The sequence below is a fragment of the Daucus carota genome, chromosome 8, assembly GCF_001625215.2.
Source record: "Daucus carota subsp. sativus chromosome 8, DH1 v3.0, whole genome shotgun sequence".
Lineage (NCBI taxonomy): Eukaryota > Viridiplantae > Streptophyta > Magnoliopsida > Apiales > Apiaceae > Daucus > Daucus carota.
The window spans coordinates 28,290,222-28,312,599 of NC_030388.2; the positions used below are offsets into that span (position 1 = coordinate 28,290,222).

Sequence of the window (22,378 nt, forward strand, 5' to 3'; positions counted from 1 at the left end):
AAAGTTGACACAAATAAGTCACTCATTTGAAAATTTTTATCAAAAATATAACTCTATCGTTAGCCGAAATTCTTAAAATGTTGTATATTGAGTTTCACACATTTTTTTATGAATGATATTACATCCAAATGGGAGATTCTAAGTTCTATTATTTCAAATAATATTTTTAGATTTTTAAAAATTGTACCTACTGTTTATTTTTATTTAAATAAAATAAAACAAGAAATTAAAAATAAATAGTTGATAATTTAAAATTTTAACAATATTATCCTAATTACTAGAACTCAGAATTTTTCATTTGGATGTAATACCATTTATAAAAAATGTGCGAAACTCAATTTATAATATTTTAAGAATTTCAACTAACGATAGAGTGATATTTTTGATAAAATTTTTTAAACAAGTGACTCATTTGAGTTAAATTTGCAATGATTGACCTACTTGAAATTTTTTAGATTGATTTTTAGTTTGTATTCTAATTCACTTTGTATTGAAGGAAGACTATCTGTGTGAGAGAGAGAGAGTGTGTTATAAGAAATTAAAAATATATACACAATTTGCTTTTAAATATATTTTTCATATTCTTAGAATTTTGTTGAAATAATTTGTAAAATTCAATCATTTGAGCCAATTTGATTGATAAATGAGTCAAAATTAAATATTCGAAACGAAAAGAGTATGCGTGGTCATAAATTTAGTATGATCGTGTTTGTTAATTAGAGGTTAGTTATTGATATGGCTGATTCAATTAGATTATCTAATTAATGGATTTTAATTGGTTATTATGATTAAAACATTGAATTAGCATTTTGTATGAAAATACTTGATAATTAGGTATTTAAATAAACTTTCGTATTTCAAATATACGTATCAGAATTCTCTCAACAAAATGAACTTATCAAGTCCAAACGTTGTTTCAATCCATTATCTATCTGGATTCGTTGGCCATAACCAGTGTTCTAAAAATCGGTCTAGGCGGCCGCCTAGGCGGTGCCTAGGCGCTAGGCGGCCCCGAAACGCCCCGATTCGGTGCTAGGCGGTGAATTAGGCGTTTTTTTACAAAAATCGGTCCTAGGCGGTCCACATACCGCCTAGGCGGTCCAGGCGGCCAATAACAAAAAAAAAAGATTTTTAATAAATAAAATCGAAAATTATGATTTTATTATAAAAAATTAAGTATTTACTTGTACTTAACTTAATATCCTATAAAACAAGTAAAATGATTAATTTTATTTAATATTTCTTACATTATTTATAAGATAGTGGTTGGTATATATTTGTTTAATCAATGATTTTGTATTACATGTATCAAGTATTTAATTTCAATATATGATATTATATTGTTTACCGGCTAGTAGTGAAAAGTAGATAAAATCATTAAATTATGTTTAATTATAATAATTTAAAAATAATATATGTCCGATTAATGCTCCGATTAATCTTTCCGATTAATCCCCGATTTCCCGATTAATCGCTAGAAGGTACCCCGACCGCCCTGGGACGCCTAGCGATTTCTGGAACATTGGCCATAACAGTGAATACTTTTCATCTTTCCAAATTCTACCAACTCAAATTTGGACCTAACTAAAAAACATTGGTGATTGAGGCACAGAATCTCTACCTCATTACTACCACTATTATAACATCCCCTTTTGAACCCAAAAATCATTGAAAATGACACATATGGTTAATCATCAAACACCCATCACCTGATTCTTGATCAATACAATACATACAAACTAATTATCAATCTATCTATCTATCTGGATTACATTCCACCACCCACCATTAAAACATTACCACAAAACAAACAAATAAGAATCAGGATCATAAGTTTCCAATTGCCTTTCATATTAATCAATCATTTCAGAACAATTACAAGGCAATCTGATGTATTAGTAAGCAAAAACTCTCATTATCCAGCCAAAATCTAGGTGACTTTTCACATTTGTTTTTCAACTTTTTACTAAAATCTAGCAAGCCTTAAGCAAAAACAGAGCCACAAGAGAGAGCCATCAACAACATAGCTGCTTGTTCTTCTTCACTCATCTTTCTCCTCTGCTTCGATATCGATGATCGCGGTCTCTGAATCACCACCTCACTCCCCAGAGCCATCAATTTCCTCTTCAAACAGTCCACCATTGTATCATCATTGTTGGAATTGATTGCCTCATCAGCTGCATTCTTCTTGGGCTTCTTGTCATCTTTGTTCAATCCCAATAAAGCCCTTCTCCTCTTTCGGCTTCTGATCCCACAAGCATTACACAATGACTGCATTACAAAATACCCAAATCATTAACACCAATATCACAACCTTAAATCCCATGATAAAAAAAACCTTAATCATGTGATCAACCTTAAATCAAGAACAAATACACACCTTAGGGCCAGCTGGGCCGCCTCTCCAAAGAGGGGTTTTCGAAGTACCACAATCAACACATGTTTTCAGCTGATTCGAAGCTTCATTAATCATCATCTCCTCAGAATCCGATCCCTGAATCAAAACAAATTATAAATAAAAACCCAATAAAAAAAACACAGTTACAACAAAAAAAAACCAACTCATCAGCCGTGATCACTTACCTTATCACTCAAATCCACCATGTTTTCACCTTGATCAACACACTAAAACAACCAATCAAACCCTAACCCTCCTTCAAAAACCCAAAAAACACATAGCAAAACAGAGCAAAACAGAGCAAAACAGGGCAAAACACTCCAGTGATCAGAGCTACAAACACCACCACTTGCACCAGAGATCAAATCAGCCGTACAGAAATACGAAGAAATCAAAAGGGTTGCGTAAAGATTTATCAAAAAAGCAAAAAAAGAGGCGGAGAGAGTGTGCACAAAAGATGATAAGCTGAGCAGAGTACTAATTGTATAAATGATGAAGCGGCAAATAAAATAGAATATGATTATATATACAATCTCGTAAACCCTAGAGTAGCGAGGAGATTTTCGTGGAATGACGAAACTGCCCTTCTTTACGAACTTTTTTAATGCGAAAAGAGCCCGCCAAAAGGCTTTTGGGCGATGAAAAGGCGCGAAGAAGCGAATCCAATGTGGGCATTTTGGGGAGAGGAAAAATGTGATGGAGCTGGTGTTGTTGCGGCTGTGGTTTGTTAGGGTTTACTCAATTATTTATGTTTTGACATAATTGAATCGTGACCGTCCGACAGAGTTTCGTACTATGATTACACTTTTGTGGGACAGAGTCGCCAAATAACGGGCATAAAAAATGTTTTCTGCTTTTCTTGTTTTGACTAGTGAAAACTTGTTGACTTTTGTGATTTCAAATTTTTTGCTTTCTAAGGTAACTCCGTACTAAAATGATTTAATATAGTCAAATTTAATTTTTAAAATATTATATAAAATTTGTTGAAATTGTAAAATATTTTAATTTGATGATACTATCGGTTTTTTAAAAACAGTGCTAATAATACACTTTGAGTCGAGTAATTTAAATACATTTATTTTTTTGAAACAAATTTAAATACTATTTATTAATCCTTTTTTTACAGGTCTCGTCTCAATATCGTTTCAAGGTCAGGTTGAAAACAGCCAAGCCGCAACAATTGCAATTAATATTGTTTATATATTTGTATTATATTTAGATATTTTTTAAACAAAATCAAACTAGAAAAATAAAAAATCCAAAAGAAATATAAATTTGGGTTTTTCATAACTGTCCAACCTTTTAAAATTTTTAACAAAAATACAGTTGCAAACTTTCAATATTTTAAAAGTATTATTTTTTTAATAAATTATTTACAAAAAATATGACTTGCAACAACGTTTTGCGATATTTACAAAAAATTGCAAATGAGAAATTAAATTGCACTTTCGGTGACAAATACGACTTGCAATTTCTGCAGTCTCATATGCAGCGCCATTTGCAGCAGTTGCAAATAGAAAATTTCATTTCCAAGTTATGCAACTCCATTTGCAACAGTTGCAAACTGATGTTGTTGCAAATGAGACTGCAGAAGTTGCAAGTCGTATTTTTGTAAATAATCTGAAAAAAAAATGTTAAAAAAAATTCAACTTAACGGTATTTTTGTAGATAATTTGTAAGAAGTTGGTATATTTATAAATATCCCTATATATTTCAATGAGACAAACCAAAATAAAGAAAATAAATTTAATTATTATATTCTATTTGGTTATCCCGATCAAATGATCCCTTGTAATTTTTAAATTCCATATAATCCAAATACGTGACTAATATGTTAAGAATATATATTTTCAAATGTAACAATGAGCACAATACTACAAATAATATTATTCTTTTGACAGAATTATGCGGTGAACTTACAAATTTTTATGTTGAAAATACTGTATTTTATTTTATTTTAATTTTATGATACAAAGAGAAGAATAGAGCGTTCAGATTCTAGGTGAGAATACGGAAATGATGGGTACGAGGATAAGTATCTTGTATCCTCATTAAGAAAAAATAATTTATCCATCAAATGAAATTTTCATTCCAACCAATAAATTAGTTAGTCTATAATTTAAGATATAAATTTGAGATTTGAATTCCCGTTGATCATAATCCAAAGATCCTGATTTTTACTCATTGGTGAATTGTTCGAACTTCGAAATGATCCTTATCAGGATATCGGCCGATGATGAGGCGGAAATGACGAGTTCATATGAAGTAATTTCAAATTCATGTCGGTACAGATTTATCCAAAATGTATGAACAAAAACTATAGTGGCACCACCTGCATGGGCACCACACCACCTTCGTACTTATCTCATATTTCACTCGGTGACACACACAAACCATTATTAAGACAAAACAGTTGCACAAATATCATATTATGTCATAAATAACCTCCACCAATTATTGTAGGTTCTTTAATTCAAATCAACAAATAGATAAGATACTACAGCATTTTGTTCTTGTGACTCCATTTTGAGAACACATAAGCAAGCATGCCAAAGAATGCAGCAATGCAGCCCATGATCCATGACAAAAACAGCAGCATCCAGTCCTTGATCTTCTTCTTAGGGAGATGGCTCCGGTCTGACTGTAAGAGTGCGCGATAAACGGCTTCTGTTAATGCATATGAGGTCACTGGATCAGAATCCTCAGGGAGTATGCCATGCTCTGTGAGACATGCAATGTCATAGGCACCCATTGTTTCAGACACTCCCAGATATTCACATACTTTTAGCCTTCCGTTTATCCTGTCCTCCGTGCTTAGCATGTCCCCGTGAGTCAGTATTAAGATCGGATTCTCATCTGTCACCATAATAATTTGAAACTCATAATTTCATCTACAATATTTGGTACATTTACGTGTCGGTGACATAACAGTAACCACTCGTAAAGTATCAGATTCCAATGTTGTTTTCGTTAAGACCTCTGACTTTAAGTTGCATATGTAAGATCCATGCTTTAAGTTGGATAAATTAAGTGGACTAATTAACTTACTTGATTTTCTTATTGAAGGAAAGTGAAAGATTTCTCTAATGGCTTGAACAGGAGCCAAGTCACCACACTTGAAGGCCTTGTAAGTCTCAGCTAAGTTGGCCACCACCAGAACACAATTGACTCTTCTTCTGGCAAATCTTGCAGAGGATACTAAAGATCCTATCGGAAGATTTATTGTAGAGCCATGTGTTCCGTCTCCTGGTCTATAGCAGAGCTGGTTATGCTGAACCCCCTCAGTCATCCATCTCGAAACCTCTTCAAGTCCATTGCTCAAGTAATCTTCATCCAAGCCTCTCGTGTCGTATACACAGAATCCACTTCTCATTGATCTCAGAACATTATGTTCTTCCATAAACATTGTAGTATAACTTGAAGAGTCACCTAAAAATACAAATTCAGACAACAATTTTTATGTACTTATACAATTGCATAAAACAAAGAAGGTGGGAGTTGACATACTTGATGTTTGAGCAAAGGGGACGAGGCCAGATCGGCCTAGAACACTATACATCAAGTTTACTAGAGAACTTTTTCCGGAACCAGGTAAGCCAACCAAGAGAATGCTTATGACTGGAGGTATATCCATGTCTTCTTTCTTAATTCCTCCCACGGGCAGCCAGAAATCACCTGACCTGTACGTAATTAGCTTGTGACGAAGATCATCAAGACCTTCTTGAGAGATTAGTGCCAGCCTCTCCAACTCTCTGCAAAGTTTGAGCCTTGGGGTGAGCTTTGAAATATCAGAAAGATCTAATTTCAAATGACTGTTTTCATCAGCATCATCACTGCTTGTTCTCCACCAGTGCTGAAAGACTGCGTTTTTGGACTCATCATGGTCTTCATCAGTAGAAGGGTATAGGTTTCTCATATCTAATAAGATCTTGAGTTTCTTGATGCTCAGAGATCTTATGCCATCAAATACATATGACTAAATGCATGACTTTTGCAACATGATATGGGCTTATAATTCTGTGTTTAAAGCTAGTGGTTAACAATTAAGATCAGTACTATTATGATGGGTCCGATTACACAACATTGTGGTGAAAAAACGAGCTGTCACTATACAAGATAGTAATGATAAATACACAACTCCTCGACAAATTGTCTCATCTTGGTTTAATGTCTTCACCTTAAGTGACAAACTTCTATGAAAAGATCTTACTTCTTAGCTTGGTAAAACCTTAAATATTTATCGTCGTATGCAACAGGGAAGAGACATAGTATTATCTTTGAGGCAAAAATAATGTTAGAAACACTTGCATCATGTTTTTCAAATACTTAAATTACTGAAAAGAACATAAAAATGGATAATTTTCAACTGAGCCTTTTTCTAGTGAAAGGTGTACGCGCTATGCTTCTCAAACTCCTCTACTTATCCCAATGTTATACCGAGGAATCACACTTCTTCTTGCTATAGTCAATTACCACATTTAGAGAAATTTGGAGTTTGATTAAGGTATGAAAATGTATTCCAGACACAGGTTACTACTTACTACTTACTAGAGAGACGGGGTGGATCCATACATATCAACTATAGCTATATTACTGGCTGAAGCTCCACTTCTCAGAGATACTTTTGAATTGTAACTGTAACTTCTAACCAAAGACAAGCAAGTAGACATGTCTTTACATAGCGAACTCACGTTCAGAAGATAAATAATTTGTAATGATGTAATCAGGAATATCTAACAGATAGACCAGTTGTGTCCAAAGTGGTTCTAATTTTGAGCAGGAAGATGTGACTGGTTTATTGTAAAAAGCCTGCAGGTTTCCTCAGTAAAAGATATACCTGATGAAAAGACATGAATTATTCAGCAATTCAAAGTTTCAAACTAACAAGGTAAAAGGAATGCTAATGGTAAAACAAACAGACATAATGCAGAAGCATACTTGATTCAATCACCGCTACCATCTAAAGCGACATTTGAAGTTGTCCACCAACACTGCCTCTTTCTTTGTATCGAATCTAAAATTTTCAAGTGATTAACTAAATGCCCAAAGGGTTTTATATCAAACATGCCACCTGTTACGTCGAAATAATCCAGCCGCAGTAGCAGCCTGTAATGTCAAGTACATTTGTTTAGTTTTCATCCAGAAGCAAGAACATGTGAAGGTGTAGAACTCAACAGTAAGCAATACCAGAAGCCATACCACATGCACAGCCACATTAACTAGGAGGTGGAGGGCTTGGTACCTTATATATGAAAGCTCATATTTTACATAAACAGGGATATACCATGGGAGCCATGCACATGTAAAGCATGTGTAAGCCTAGGCAATGTCCGGAAGAGTGAATTCTGATCAACTAAATAATTAATCAAATTACTGTATTCTTCATTGCAATTTCTTGATATTGAATGTCATCCTCCTATATAGAAGTGTGCTCCTTGACCTAAACAACTGACATCCATTCAACAAACATAACAATTCTAAACCAATGAATTAAGACGAAAACGAGAAGATTACATGTATACAGAATACTTCACAAATCCTTAGTATTGCTCGGAAGCTATCATCCAAACACCTCAAGATCGATGTTTAATTGCTATTCTTTTTAATATGTGGTTGTTTTTCTAAGGAGGGTATGTGTCAAGAGTGTTCTCTGAGTCTGACCTTTGACAAAAGTTTGTTTCCCAGTCTCTTGATCATCAGGGTTATTCGTTCCTTATCCATTGCAGCTGTGGCCTCAGCTTGAGTTGTATGATGCTCTTATTCCTCCACAGTACATGAAGTTCTTTCATAATTTTCGTGATTCCTTTAGCCTTTCCTTCAGAAGGCACCTTATCTGCTTAACACAGCAAAGAAGTTTGATCTGGTTCTTTTAATAGTGAGGGGCTTCTCGGGTCTCCTGAATTAGAAGAGGGGTTCTATGTGCAATTCAATATTTCTTTGTAAAGCAAAGAGGAGGCCTCTCGTGTCATTTGGCTGCATAAACTGAACAAAGAAGTAAATGAATCAGATTATCTGACTCGTGTACTACGATTATCACCATATGTATATCATAGCCTTAACAAATACATTGATCTCACTAATGCAACTGCCTCCTACTGATAACACCGAGATAAGCTTTGAGAGAAGGATCGCACCAGGGATCATGTGAAATTGTTAAGCAGTTTAGTATATGCAACATTTTCCCCACTATTACTTTCAGTGAACAATGATTTATATCACAAATCATTGCAATCTGTTCATAAGGCCTATACACCAGTTGCAGTAAAGAGAGTACGATAAATGCGTTGAAATCTTAATTCTGACAGATAAATTTAGGGCAGATTTCTGTACAAGAAATTAAAACCTCTGCAGCACTAAAAGCACCTAAAAATCTTGTTCAATTTCAAGTATCTTCAACCCCACCGCATAAATGTATAATGTACACATATATCTATTGCGTTTCTGCTTGGGCTCTCCTTTTCTTTTCAGAATCTAGGAGTCTTTACGAAAACAATACTTGAATTGTATTTTCTCGTACCAGAAATATGGTCTTCGTACATCTTACCCTCCTTTATCCTAGGTTTTGAGAAGTAAGCTTGATTTGGTTTGTTTTTGCATGTGCTCGTCGCATATATTAAGTTATAGTGTGATCCAAATTTCTGTGCAGAGGTAACTAAAGTTCAAGAATTGTGCTAAAGACCTGAACAAAAATGCAGCAACTTATGATAGTGGAAGGATGACATGATTTTGCTCTTTAGTAGCATCAGTGTTGAGAGTAATAGAGCTCCCCTCATATATTAGTCTTTTTCACTCTAAATGTTCCAACCCTTGTTTAGTCTTTCTTTCTTCTATTTATAGGACCTCAGCTTGGTCTTGGGCTCTAAATGTTGGGCCTCAGCCCACTTGGAGGATAAAAGCCCAAGATCAAGCTCAGGTCCTGTGAATAGAAGAAAGAAAGACTAAACAAGGGTTGGAACATTTAGAGAGAAAAAGACTCATATATGAGGGGAGCTCTTTACTCTCGACAAGCCCGTTAACAAAAATCAAAATCTCAAATCCATGTCTTAATGTTTGAATTAGTAATTTTGTAACATGGAATGATAACCTGAATCTCACTTGGAGGTAAATCATTCTTTACATTCCTCTTAGGATACCTATTCTGAGTATTCTCATACTATAATCTGTTCAAATCTTCTCATCGAGTAGAATCATGTATATATACTTTGCCAGAAAAGCTGAATCATCTAGTTGATGTACATACTTGATGATAAGATCAATGCATGCAGAAACAAGTGCTGAACTGCATTAGTCAATTGTAATACATCAGAATGTGCCTCACAGCTTAGAATCTTCGTACTCGAAAACAAACACCAAATGTACTTCATCAGACGATGAAAAGGAAACCCTGAAGATACATAACATTGTACAAACCATAGACCTGTCTATTTCCTATCGATTCAGGTCCTTTCACTTACCAATCCTTTATCATGTGTCCTCTACTAATGAAGACACGTTCCGTGTCCAACTCTCCACTTGCATAAATTCTCAGCTCTCTGTACAATTCTCTAGCTCTCTTTATATATTTGCGCGTCCTTGCTCATAAATTCAATTGCATCATTCAGTACTATGACAATTGACACACATGTACATAAAGTAGATATAAAGTTTGTCAAGATTTCGGCTTTTACCGTGATCACGGAGATGTTATAATCAAAATATGGCACCTAGAAAAATATTATTGAGACTTATTTTTATTTATATTATATGTAAGAAATTCGAATGAAGTTGAGATATCTGAAATCACACCGAAATTCACGAGCTTTTGAAGTATTTTGCTTAAATCTTAAAGACTTTAATCAATTCTGTCACATTTTACAAAGGATCCGCATGAAATCAAAATCAAATACAATCTAATAAAATTCATTAAAATCTCAGTTGAATACACCTCTCTAATATTAATGTATTGGAATGTTTTTACTCATTCGTGATTTTTTTAAGTACAAGTTAGCACTAGCTCCTGAGTCCTCCACTGTATGTCACACCAATCCTCTATAAATTTGAGGAGAAAACATCTTACATGCATTTATCAGATTGTAACTTTCTTTCTCTAGGATGTCAGAAAAAGATTTGCATTACAATGTTCAATCTGACCATAAACTCTCTTCATCTGTGAAGCTTTTTGGTATAGTGGTGACTAATCGCGAGAAATCTCCAGTTACAGAGCAACCTGATCTCGACAACAAGAGATATGAGTGCCAATACTGTCACCGAGAGTACAGTAACTCTCAGGCCTTGGGTGGCCATCAAAATGCTCACAGGAAAGAGCGGCAAAGATCAAAGCGAGCCCAGTTCTTGAGCGATCCACGTTATCGACCACTAGGACTCACATTGCCTCTTATCAGTGCCCCTGCTGCTCCATCAGGACAGATGGTTTACTCAGGCACCCCCTCGGTTCAGTCGCGTGTACTTTTATCAGGAGTTCCTCTTAGAAACCGTAGGAAAGTCTTCGTTGGACAGCCGTGTTTTAACACCGTGGTGCCACTGAATGTTGAGAGTTCGAGGTCAAGATCAGCGGATGGCAGGCCAGCATTGGACGGATTAGATGTTGATCTTCACCTTTAGTCGGCTGTGTAAAAGGAAAATGCTTCATGCACAAAATCTTTTGACATGTGTTAAGTTCTGATCGTAATAGGCCCCTTCTGTATATGCATTAATAGCACCAATTAAAACGCCTCACCTCAATTCTCATGTCATTTCGTGCAAACTCATGTAGCATTACTCTGCGTAAAAGTATGAATCAAGTTCCATTTGAATAAACTCTGTTTAAATAAAGGATCAGATCGAATGATTGATGATCATTCACTTGTCAACATAAAATGAATCGAAACAGAGGATAATTAATCACCAATAGTTTGTATCTGACTGTGACGTACAAATTTCATTTCATTCTCTCCGTTCAAATATTAAGAGTATTCTAAAATATGAGCGAGAAGTCTGGAAAAATAAAATCCATCTTGATCAATTTCCTCTCTCCCGTGCAAGAGAGAGATATCTATGAATGTACTAACATTCTCATATTGTAAATTTATGAATGTATGATGAGGGACACGTCGGAGGCCTCCCAAAAGGCGCTATACATGGCGGGGCAGAGGCTGGAGAAGTCAATCTCTTTGCCAACAAATGCCATGTACGCGCAAGATGACATGAACCATCGGTTCAATTACAAGATACCTGAGCATCCCGCGGAACCAAGGACAAACAAAGCCTGCCTAATGCCACAGTGCATGGCGCGGCAGAGATTGGACAAGACGATCTCTCTGCCAACAAATGCCATGCACACACAAGCTGACACGAACCATCGGGCCAATTACAAGATACCTGAGGATCCCACGAGACCGAAGACAAAAGTAGCCTCCCAAATTCTACACAACATGGAGGAGCAGAGGTGGTTTGAGGAGCCAAGAAATGACATTAACCAGTGGTTCAATTACGACATACCTGAGCACCCTATGAATCCAAAGACTAACAGAAGCACATCAAAGGCCAAGCCAAAATCAAAATCATCAAGATTGTACCTTTTAAGTTGTGCCAGCGTATCGGATATCAAAAGACAGAAAAGGCTGACTGGATACTATGCCTACACTGCAGAAGGTAAATTAAAAGCTTCTGTGCGCAATACCTTAAGCTGGTTTAAGGATAAGTATCATACTATTGTGCATGGCTATTGACTATTAGCTTAATTATAATGTCTGTCAGTCTGTAAATATTATAAATGGCAGGCTTCTTCTCTTTGTTTAGTCTTTCTGGGGATATGAATTATATTTATATGTGAAATTTTATGGGAATTTTTTTTTTTTTCGTTTTTTATGTGCAAATAGAATTCTGCAGATCAGTTGTCATATGCATATGCGGTTTAACAGCATATTCTGCAGTCTGCACAAAAGCAAGACTACAATTCTACGATTTGTTGATCACATTGCTAAGAGTTCGGCACATCATTCTTATAAGCTATAAGTGGTAGAACCAACATTCAAAATAAGTGAAATCGGCATTAGTGAATCAGAATCACAAAAGAATCTAAAAGGACGATAAATTAAGCCACATAGTCAAATGATATGCCAGAAGCCACAATTTCTTTACAAACTCAGTACAGACTGATCAAATGTATTATGATCACAACACTAAACTATGTCCCTATGTACATAATCATTAATAGAAGCCCGAGCAGGAGAGGTTTGGAATCCCTCTGAGCACTGTTCTCTCTCGCTTGGATATGCTCTTCCACATTGAAGTTACCTACGCAACACATGTAAATGAATCAGGATATTCTACAAAGAGTGCATATTGTAAAGAAGGAGGTAAACTACCTCTTTCTGGACCATAGCTACATCCTGCCTTGATCGTGGCCTTCACGTCATATATTGTAGCCCTGTTGTAAAACAAGAAGTGGGATAATATGTTGTCAATACAATTGAGCACAAGGTTTGTTTCACTGAAGCACGATCCGTGGCAGTACTGATCAGTGTATTCTGGTGGCACGTTGATGTTTCCGCTCTCTGTCAATCTGTAGGATTGCTCACAGCTACTATAAACCTGCCAAAGAAACAAAAAATGCAAGCAAACTGTTCTGTTAATAATTTTTCATAATTGGTAGTTCAAAAACAAAAAAAATGTTACTGTCTTAACCAAGTAGCGCAACAAGGTAGCCTGAATTAATGAAATGCAAGCAAAAACGAGAGTGCAAGTACGTAGTTATTGTTGAAACATGACAGGGCCTTGGAAACAACTTCAGCAGGATCTTCCGCGCCTACAGTTCCTGTTTGAGGAACATATCCGCCTGCATTACCTATTTGAGGAACATATCCGCCTGCAGCTCCTGTTTGAGGTAGGTTTCCATTGACAGCTCCTTGAGGGAAATACTCATTTGAATTCCCTGTCAAATAAAGAGAAGAACTCAAAGATGAAAATTCCATTCAGTACTCATTGAGCAGAAAGTAATTCTTATTGCTTTACTCCTTGATACCTGAAACAGTGCAGGAAAACACGAAACTAGCAATCAGAGCTAGAATTGCGAGGTTGTGCTTAGTGATGAATGGAGTTGCCATTTTTTTACCCTGTAACTGGCAGAAAATATTTTTTCTGTCCTAAGATTACATGAGGCTTATTATATATACAAACTACGTATTCGATGTTTAAGCTTCTAGATGTGAAATGCAGACCTAATTAGATGAAAACATATGCTCAGACCTCAGAATCATAACAACCGATAATAAAAAGAGCAAGACTTAGCAGAAGAATACAGCAATTCTCACAGAAAGGGGATGTACAAAGTATAAATTTACCTTTGTTTAAAAAAATTGTTGGGAAAGAAGTGACTAAGAAAGAGGCAGTTGGTTAAGCCACCAACTAAACTTGCAGAAACAATTCTTCATGAGTGTAATGAGTCAAACCTAATACCATCTTCTATGGTTGTAGTACAAGTTGAGGTTACTTGAAGGGGTAAAGAAATAAACAATCTTGGTTTTGGTCATGTGTACAATGCTTTTAGCTTATGGTAGATTGGTAGTCTGTCAACACATCCCATGCATGAAGTATACATATAAACCAGAAACTAGCATTTTTTACTGACAAAAAAAAGAATGTCATTGTTTGTCATCCAGATCGTCAGATTGAAATGATTTGGGTGGTGAAACCAGGTTTAAGATTCCCATTTTTATTTTCAGTTCACAGAAATTATAGTGTCTGTTTGGCAAACGAGAAGTAGCGCTTCTTAGAAAGTCGGCTTCTACAAAAAAAAAGCTCTAAACGAGAAGTAGGGCTTCTTTTCACAAGAAGCAAGCCGCCTTCTCTTGAAAAGAAGCCCTATTAAAATCTCCAGTACCATCAACATTGAAATGAAGATTGTATTGAACTAATTTGAACTATTAATTGACAAACAAAACTTCTAGAATAGTAGAAATTCCATGGCATATTCAGCATGTGTCTCCGTGACCAATGAAGATATGAACCAGACAGGGCCGGCGCTCTTTGAAGGCCATTTAGGCGATCGCCTAAGGCCCCCGTTGGTAAGAGACCCCGTAATTTATTGGTAAGAGACCCCGTAATTTATCTTAGTATGTAATTATGTATATGTAAGAAAAAAATAATTTCATAATATTATAGAAAATTAAAATTTATATTTAAATCTTGTAGAAAAAAAATTATGTGATCAATTTTTATCAAAAATAACTAAAATACTAATATTAGTAGTATTAATCATGTTTTGTTTTCGGTACTAACTTAATAAATACTTGATTTGAATGTAAAACCTAAAAATATGTAAATTATTGTTTTATGTGATGTAATCTGATTATAATTGTTAAAAAAAATTAGAGATTTTATTTCATTTCACTTCGGTTTATTTACTTTTTAAATTTTGATTTTAATGACATAATTATATTCATTATTAGAAATTATCTAAATATTTAATAAAATTATCTCCAAATGTTATTTTTTTTAATTTATACATCTTATTTATTAATTTCAAAAAATCTTAATATTTATTTAACAATTAACATCAAAATCCTAGAATTAAATTTTGAATATTAAAATATAATAATTAAATACAAATTTTTATTTTGAAATGGAATCCTAAATAAATTATATAAATTATAAATACTATATAATCAATTTAGTTTTAATATATATAGTATTTAATTGTGTTTGCTTCTGATTTCAATATAATTATATATATTTATTTAGAATAATTTATTTATTTTATTAATGCCTAATTCTAATATATTATTTAAATCATTTTTATATTAAAATTATAAATAAAAATATTAATTTTATATACTAAGAGACATAATCAATAAAATTAATAGTATAAAATATTATATATTATAATGTTTAGGGTGATTTTATGTTTGTAATATTTAAATATTGCAAAATTTTGTATTTATATTATTAATAAAATATTAGATTTTTTTTTGAAAAAATAGGCCTCGCTTTAATGATTGGCCTAAGCCCCAAAATCTCTTGAGCCGGCCCTGGAACCAGAAAGGAGGCATTCATGTGCTGGACATGCCAAGTGATAACGTGTCTTCATCGTGCGCCACGTGAATCGCCAAACCAGAGTTCAAACATTACATTGATGAATCAAGCAACATCACTCTTCCTTTAAAGAAGAACCTCCACACAATGTTATATTTCACCTACTATGTTCCTTGAGCTTCATGATCTTCTGGTTCAGAGTTCAGCTTGAACCAGTTGACAGGTAAGTGCGACTGTCACATTTTTATTGTAAACTCGACTTGTTCAGTAAAAATATTTTGAGAAATGTAAAATTTATTATCTGGAAAAGGATGAGATGATAAGAAAAGTTGTTTTCCTGTGCTTTGTAGTCTGTATCATGCAAATGCAGAAAGACAAACAATGTCAACACAGAAATAGCTATGTTTGCCCTGTAAATTTAGGACAAGCTAATCTCTTTAGGCAGCGGAAAATGCAGAAGATAGCTTTACTGAACAGATTTCTTATTATTGAGAGCAATGAACTTTGTATTGATATGTAGCTGTGTGTGTGTTTTAAGCATGTGCAGAGCTAGCTAGGATCCATTATGTGCAGATTACATAGATGAACATGAACATAAGGACCAAGTCATTTAGTTTACATATTCGTCAATATCCGCCTCTTATATTTATACCATTATACGGACCTATGTATCTAAGTAGAGGAGCTAATGAGGCCATCCCTTCCAGAACTGCAAGCAGGTCTCCGTGGAGGAAGCTGTTGGTGAGGTGTTCTCTGAACAGTAATTGGCCAAGTTTATTAATAATTCAAATAAAATATAATAATGTTTGATAATAAGAAATAATTTATTACTTTGAAATTATGTTAAATGTATTACCTGCAGTTTTGGCTGCAAATTCTCTACATACACTGATGATATCGGATCAACTCCTGCAGCTTGCTGCTCATTAAGAAATTTAATTAAGCCATTATCCATAAATGTGGCAAAAGAAGCAAGAAAACTGCAGGACTAAATTTTTTAATTGGCAAACAAACCTTGCATAACGCCCAATCTGCCGAGTCAAAGAAGGCCCTTTCATGATTCTGCATTTGGATAAAATCTTAAATAGTTAATCTTTTATGCCAAGAAAATAAACAGCTTGATTGATATAATATGAACAGAATACTTGCCTTGGAGATCAGAGGCTTCTTCTTTGGCATTATTTCTCCATATTTCTTTTGTGCTGAGTTTGACTGCGACAGAATAAACAAAATTTTGAATAATTTTTAGATTCACTTCTTTGAATTAGACAATAAAATTGGACTACTTTGACTAAACATGCATTCACATCAAACAAGACTAACATAGAATGGAATATATTTGTTAGGCTACGACTGAAATTGAAATCGAAATCAAAACTATTCAACTGATATAAACCTAACTGCTAAGAGTTCATATCAACTAAAAGTAGAAGCTGTAGTTAAGTTATGACTCTAAATTCTGTTACTACCTGTGCGTAACTCTATTTCTAGAACTTCACAAGGTCGGGGAACTAGCCTAACTCTACTCAGATTCCTCACGATGGCCAACCTCTCTACCCCGTTATGATTATACAAAATAACACCCTTCTTCTAATAGAAGTAAATTAAGAACATCTATAAATCAAGAACTTCTTTAAATAGATAGTAAAGGATAGGTTACAGGGGGCAGTATTAATTTGCTACCACCTATTTTTTAGGTTCACCATTTATGATCAGAACATGCGGAAAGGCAAATAAATTCAAGTAACAAACAACTGTCATTCCTAACAAGAGTACATATATCTACACATCTAAGTAAACGAATATATAGGATCACTATGACGATTGCTATTCCAGAAATTATGCAGATCATGATACAGGACCGAAAATTTGGAATGTTATTCATTGTTTACACGTTCCTTGTCCATATACCCGTGACACCTTTATATCTATCATCATCGCGTCATATAACTGTTTCTGCCGTACCAAATTGGCATAGTTCTGGATATTGCACCAAGTTCTACTCAGCTACCGTACATTCTACCAAGTACGATAAATGCAGTGACTAACGGACAAAATTATATCCAGAAACAGAAAGGTAACTAGCTACTAATTCCTTTTATATGACACAATTCGAGAAGTATGAAGCGTGTGTTTGGCACATATAAAGGCATGCCATTCGTTGATTACGGGTCTAAATCTCAAGATCACGCCTATCAACAAACTAAACATATTCAGCAATATTCCTGGTAAAACCTTTAATACATCAATTTCTCATTAAAATCTAATCCGCATTACAATTAACTAAAAATATACTAGCTTACAAGAAGTGATCACAATGAAATATCCACAAAACATAACTTTACAAAATAAAGAATACCAACTAATATGGATAGGATGGCTAATTAATTTCAGTGTGAAGAAAATATATCATCCCTAATTTATGGGTTCTTGATTTAACATGAAGCTGAGTACAAAAATAATCACGAAATATATAGTTATAGGATGAAAGTAGTTGAGAAAGTAGTGACCTCGTGATCATGGGCAGCAAGAGTGTCGTCTCCATTTGTGTTGTAAGTAGCTGCCATCTTCTTGTTTATTTCCCCTGTTACATCCACAATTAACATATACACATGCACTACGAGAGAGAGAGAGAGAGAGAGAGAGAGAAGGGGGGGAGAGGGCGAGAGAGAGAGGGAGAGGGAGGGAGGGAGAGAGAGAGAGAGAGAGAGATACCTTGGAAGCACAGAGACAGGGGATTGCAAGAGAGACGGTGACAAAGGAGATAAGAACAAATCAAGAAAATAAAACGAGAGAGAAAGAGAGAGATAAAAGAGGTTAGGAAAGGAGGGTGGATTGAGTAAACGAGTTGTTAGATAAGAAGATATCAATCGACTTAAATATATATACATGTCACGCACACGCCTCCCTCGTGTGTCCGTTCAAAGATATTTTCTTTATATTCTTTTATTTATTTATTTTATTTTAAAACAGATCTTTTGCACGTGGAATAAAATTAATAATTATTTCTGTGAAAATATACATATCGGTTACGAAGTTATAATCAAACCAGTAAAGACTTAAAATGGCCGTATCTTCGAAATTCCCAAATTCAAAGAAAACACTATTTAAAACGTGTTTTCTAATATTTAAACATCGAATACCTAATATAGGTCTACTTAACACGAAACTTTCAAAATAGAATAATGTAAATTTGAATTTACGTTCCTCGAGGTTTAAGAAGATAGAGAAATATGTTTGAAAATGACCAAAACAAATTTTACGGTGTCAAAGAATAGACTAATTCAATTTTACTTTGAAATTAGGATTAATCAAAGTTGACAATTCGAAACTAGACGTGCTTCGATTTCCTCCAGTTAATGGGGTACTACTTACTTAGGTCAATTTTAAACTAATCTTTAAAAAGACAGCTAGATTGTTGGTTAAATGTTTATTATAGTTTGGCTAAACATAGTTAAAATTCAATTAAATATATGGTTTATTAAAATTATAATATATAAAATAATTTATGTGTGTAGATTAAAAAAACAATATCTGTTTTAAATTATCATACGTATTTGCTCTCCCACTCCCTAAAAATTAGAGGGTTTTCCTTAAACATACACCTCCTACTTTTGTATAATCGATGGGGGTTTCATCAGACTTAAACATACACCTCCTACTTTTGTATAATCGATGGGGCTTTCATCAGTTTTCTGATCGAAAACCCCGATTTTTTTAATTTATTTTGTTGTTTCATTTTCTTCGATAATCCCTCTTAACCTTTCTCATTTAGTTTGTTTAATTCGTTCTTTTAGATATAAATCATCAAAGCCTCCGATTCCTTCTTCTTCAATTCAAATAGAGATTATAGTATTTGAGAGTGGATCAAATATCTCGTATTATGGTTTCGTTTTTCCAATCCAAAAGAGCGTGTTCAATTAGAATTTTAAATAATTTTTTTTCATTTATGAATCCGAAAATATTCAATTTGAATTTACAGAAAATATATCAAAGTCTCGAGTTATTCAATTATAGTGCGGTCAAATTTTTTAAAAATATGTGAATATAGTTAAGAGACTAATATAGTCTGGCGGACAGAATATTTTATTTTCGGAATTTTATGTACGGTGTTTTGAACAAATTGTTGATTCCAATTGTAGGTTTGTTTGGGTTATAACTTTCCTTTCCCGTCAGGCCGTCCCAAAAAAGGAAGAAAAAAAAACTTTACTTTTCTTTAGCCAACGCTTCCGTTGACAGCTTGTACTTTGTAGCGGTCTCTGGTAATAGCCCAAACACTAAAGCCCGCTACTCGCCCTGCTCAGATGGGCTAAGTTTTCTTTTCGGCCCAGATCCTTTCCGTATTCACTGTTCAGAAATCCTTGTCAAGTAAATGGAAAAACTAAAGGCCGTGACTTTGTCCGTGACAAATGACAACTGACAAGAAGCTAATAATCAATCATCAATCAAGTGATGTTTAAGAATTAAATTACGAGTCACGGATTAGTAATTTTTCTATAATTTTTTTTTATAATCACATATTTCTGAAATAATTATATAAATATGTATTTTTCAAAAAAATAAGTGAATTATTTTCATGAATAATGAATACTAAACTTTTAGTAACTGATCATCTCTTTCTCTCTCTCTCTTTCTATTCCTTCCTCTTCCATCGCAGTTCGCCTTCCGTTGCCGCCGCCTCCGATTTCCGGCTCTCGTATCTTTCCGCTCTCTCTTCCGGCGATCTGAAAATGGTGCTGTTTATCTGTCTTCGGGAAGCGAGTTTTGTTGGAGATTCTAGGTCCTTTCTTATCGTGGAGCCTATCGGTGTCGACGAAGCCAATCGACGATTTGCTTATTGAATTACTTTTTTTGTTTGATTTAATCTTTATTTCTCGTCGTTATTCTTTATATTTTGATATTCATCTATATTTATATATATATTTGTATTGTTCTGGTATTGCTTATTTTTATGGATGTAGGAACTTCTTGCCTAACAAGGTCATATCCATGATGGTGATGGATAGGTCCAGAAAGGGTGGAGAAGAATAGCTAATTTGGCGATAATTGTACCTTAATTAAGGATATTAATTAGTCTTAATTAAGGTTTTTAGTACCATTTATGGCGACCATTATTGGGGCATTATTGGCCCATAGAGGCATTTAAGTGCCATAATGTTGGCTCGTTTATGTCTTTATTTTAATTTTTTTTAAATTCGCTCAAATTCGTTTTATTCTGTTTTGTCTTATTTTCAGGACGTTTTAAAAAAGAATTTAAGAATTTTGGTGTACAAGACAGTTGAGCTACAAACATAGATAGAAAGGAATAAATAAGACATCATTTTTAGTCAATTTTGTAATCGATGAAATTTTTGTAGGGTACTCTTTTTTCCCCTTAGAGTTTTTTTCCCACAGGGTTTTGCTCTTGAGTGGTTTTAACGAGGCCCTTTTTCTGTGCGTTATCTCTTCTGACCTGAAAAGTTATGTTATCTAAGCTTCCGGAGTATTTACATACTTTCGGTTAGATGATATACCTTCTTGAACGAAGGAAACTCTGTCCATCCGGATTTGTAACTTTCTTTCTTGATATAATACAACCGTTTTTTGACAAAAAAATGAATACTAAATTTTTATTAAGCATTTAATACAAAATTAATATAAAATATTATATAAGTATAAAAAATTACGAAATAAATGAGGCCATATATGATCATCATAAATGACTAAATGCTGCGGCCAAAGTGGGCTTTCTGGGTAATATCTACTGCCAAAGAAGTTTAAAATAAGTGACTTCTTGCTTATAGTAAAGAAATGGGATAGAAGTGAGAAATAAATAAATTAATAAAGTATTTGGAAAAAAAACAGAAGCTGTGAGAGAGAAAGTAGAAGTGCTTCTACTTTTTAACACAAATAGTTCAAGAAAAGCAGAAGCAAGAAGCTTTGTTTTTGCAAACAAACGCAACCAATGTATGTCAGTTCTTTTGTACGTGCAGCATTTACTCATTTAGTGGTTGCATTCGATCTGAATCAGAAGCAGCATGGAAACTGGGAGAGTTGAGAAGCAGCAAGGAAAGCTGAAGAAATGAGTAAATGACCATACTTACTAAATGGTCCCATCCAATTAATAATCGGCGAGCCTCCGTTAATCTAACCACTAACACATTGACACCTACATGTAAGCACAAGATGGGGTCTATTTCTAATTTCTACTCTAGCTTTACAGTGATGTTAGGAGTGCGAGATGTGTACATATACAAATATTTTTTGTCGAGCATTTTTCAACTTTATCCTTAAAGTTAGCAATTTCCCGAGTTAATTTACTCGTGATATATTATCAGGTACGAATACGATATTGGTTGTTATTTTTTTGTTGGACGTCTTATTCTATTTTTTTTATTATAATATCATTTTCATCGAAAAAATAATTTAATTTATTATAAGATATATATCACTTACATTCAATTGTCATAGTATTACCAAGTTAATGGATTTTTTTTTATTTTTCAATTTGTCACTATTAAAAATATCCCAATATTCAATGATAACAAAACTGGTACCGCATAAACCGACCGGAACAAAATACGTGATTTTTAATTATCGTGTTGTGATTGCAGTTGAATTTGTCACGAATCGTGCGGTGCGAATTACGGTTTGATATATTACTAGTGCAATTCAAATAGCACAACATCACAATATAATAACATATATAAATATTTATTTCAAAAAAAAACATATATAAATATAATAATAGTTATTAAATAAAATTATATATGTATTACATGTAAATTATTTACAACTATGCCATGTGTGTTAAACCTCTTGACTATTGGTTGCGATTTGAATATTCAAAATGCACGGGTCAGATTGGGATTTTAAGAGAATAAACGAAATCGTCATCATCCCTAATTTAAACATGTTTTAATGACACATCTTTTAAAAAATTCTTTAAAAAAATACATGCAAAAAACAAGACTTAATGTGTATTTACGT

The 22,378-nt window shown here is 33.9% G+C and overlaps 5 protein-coding genes across 5 annotated transcripts; 1 reads left to right on the forward strand and 4 right to left on the reverse strand.

Annotated features, from left to right (window-relative positions):
- Positions 1-1,829: 1,829 nt before the first annotated feature.
- LOC108197624 (GATA transcription factor 15) lies at positions 1,830-2,892 on the reverse strand. Its single transcript, XM_017365289.2, has 3 exons — positions 2,584-2,892; positions 2,381-2,494; positions 1,830-2,271 (listed from the first exon to the last, which is right to left on the reverse strand). The coding sequence occupies exons 1-3, from the start codon at positions 2,602-2,604 to the stop codon at positions 1,984-1,986; spliced, it is 423 nt and encodes a 140-aa protein (XP_017220778.1). The 5' UTR covers positions 2,605-2,892; the 3' UTR covers positions 1,830-1,983.
- A 1,919-nt stretch (positions 2,893-4,811) lies between these two features.
- LOC108197272 (uncharacterized) lies at positions 4,812-6,431 on the reverse strand. The gene is made up of 3 exons (XM_017364848.2): positions 5,906-6,431; positions 5,447-5,827; positions 4,812-5,254 (listed from the first exon to the last, which is right to left on the reverse strand). The coding sequence occupies exons 1-3, from the start codon at positions 6,312-6,314 to the stop codon at positions 4,896-4,898; spliced, it is 1,149 nt and encodes a 382-aa protein (XP_017220337.1). The 5' UTR covers positions 6,315-6,431; the 3' UTR covers positions 4,812-4,895.
- Positions 6,432-10,489: 4,058 nt separating this feature from the next.
- LOC108198482 (zinc finger protein 5) lies at positions 10,490-10,999 on the forward strand. Its single transcript, XM_017366235.1, has one exon. The coding sequence runs from the start codon at positions 10,490-10,492 to the stop codon at positions 10,997-10,999; it is 510 nt and encodes a 169-aa protein (XP_017221724.1).
- Positions 11,000-12,413: 1,414 nt separating this feature from the next.
- Positions 12,414-13,671, reverse strand: LOC108198839 (uncharacterized). The gene is made up of 4 exons (XM_017366618.2): positions 13,401-13,671; positions 13,126-13,310; positions 12,745-12,970; positions 12,414-12,673 (listed from the first exon to the last, which is right to left on the reverse strand). The coding sequence occupies exons 1-4, from the start codon at positions 13,480-13,482 to the stop codon at positions 12,564-12,566; spliced, it is 603 nt and encodes a 200-aa protein (XP_017222107.1). The 5' UTR covers positions 13,483-13,671; the 3' UTR covers positions 12,414-12,563.
- Positions 13,672-15,874: 2,203 nt separating this feature from the next.
- Positions 15,875-18,260, reverse strand: LOC108198705 (uncharacterized). Its single transcript, XM_017366481.2, has 6 exons — positions 18,125-18,260; positions 17,920-17,993; positions 16,559-16,621; positions 16,424-16,471; positions 16,266-16,328; positions 15,875-16,162 (listed from the first exon to the last, which is right to left on the reverse strand). The coding sequence occupies exons 2-6, from the start codon at positions 17,974-17,976 to the stop codon at positions 16,082-16,084; spliced, it is 312 nt and encodes a 103-aa protein (XP_017221970.1). The 5' UTR covers positions 17,977-17,993; positions 18,125-18,260; the 3' UTR covers positions 15,875-16,081.
- Between the last annotated feature and the right edge of the window lie 4,118 nt (positions 18,261-22,378).

Excerpts from the sequence above, each read along its gene's own strand:
- LOC108198705 (XM_017366481.2), bottom strand. The coding sequence starts at position 17,976 with ATGGCAGCTACTTACAACACAAATGGAGACGACACTCTTGCTGCCCAT. Across the intron at positions 16,622-17,919 it reads TTGCTGCCCATGATCACGAG|TCAAACTCAGCACAAAAGAA; the intron begins GTCACTACTTTC and ends ATTCTGTCGCAG. Across the intron at positions 16,329-16,423 it reads CAGATTGGGCGTTATGCAAG|CAAGCTGCAGGAGTTGATCC; the intron begins GTTTGTTTGCCA and ends CTTAATGAGCAG.
- LOC108197624 (XM_017365289.2), bottom strand. The coding sequence starts at position 2,604 with ATGGTGGATTTGAGTGATAAG. Across the intron at positions 2,495-2,583 it reads TGGTGGATTTGAGTGATAAG|GGATCGGATTCTGAGGAGAT; the intron begins GTAAGTGATCAC and ends GTTTTGATTCAG. Across the intron at positions 2,272-2,380 it reads GCGGCCCAGCTGGCCCTAAG|TCATTGTGTAATGCTTGTGG; the intron begins GTGTGTATTTGT and ends TTTGTAATGCAG.
- LOC108198482 (XM_017366235.1), top strand. The coding sequence starts at position 10,490 with ATGTCAGAAAAAGATTTGCATTACAATGTTCAATCTGACCATAAACTC.
- LOC108198839 (XM_017366618.2), bottom strand. The coding sequence starts at position 13,482 with ATGGCAACTCCATTCATCACTAAGCACAACCTCGCAATTCTAGCTCTG. Across the intron at positions 13,311-13,400 it reads GTTTTCCTGCACTGTTTCAG|GGAATTCAAATGAGTATTTC; the intron begins GTATCAAGGAGT and ends TTTATTTGACAG. Across the intron at positions 12,674-12,744 it reads TAGCTATGGTCCAGAAAGAG|GTAACTTCAATGTGGAAGAG; the intron begins GTAGTTTACCTC and ends TGTGTTGCGTAG.
- LOC108197272 (XM_017364848.2), bottom strand. The coding sequence starts at position 6,314 with ATGAGAAACCTATACCCTTCTACTGATGAAGACCATGATGAGTCCAAA. Across the intron at positions 5,828-5,905 it reads CCCCTTTGCTCAAACATCAA|GTGACTCTTCAAGTTATACT; the intron begins GTATGTCAACTC and ends TTGTATTTTTAG. Across the intron at positions 5,255-5,446 it reads TCCTTCAATAAGAAAATCAA|ATGAGAATCCGATCTTAATA; the intron begins GTAAGTTAATTA and ends TTATGGTGACAG.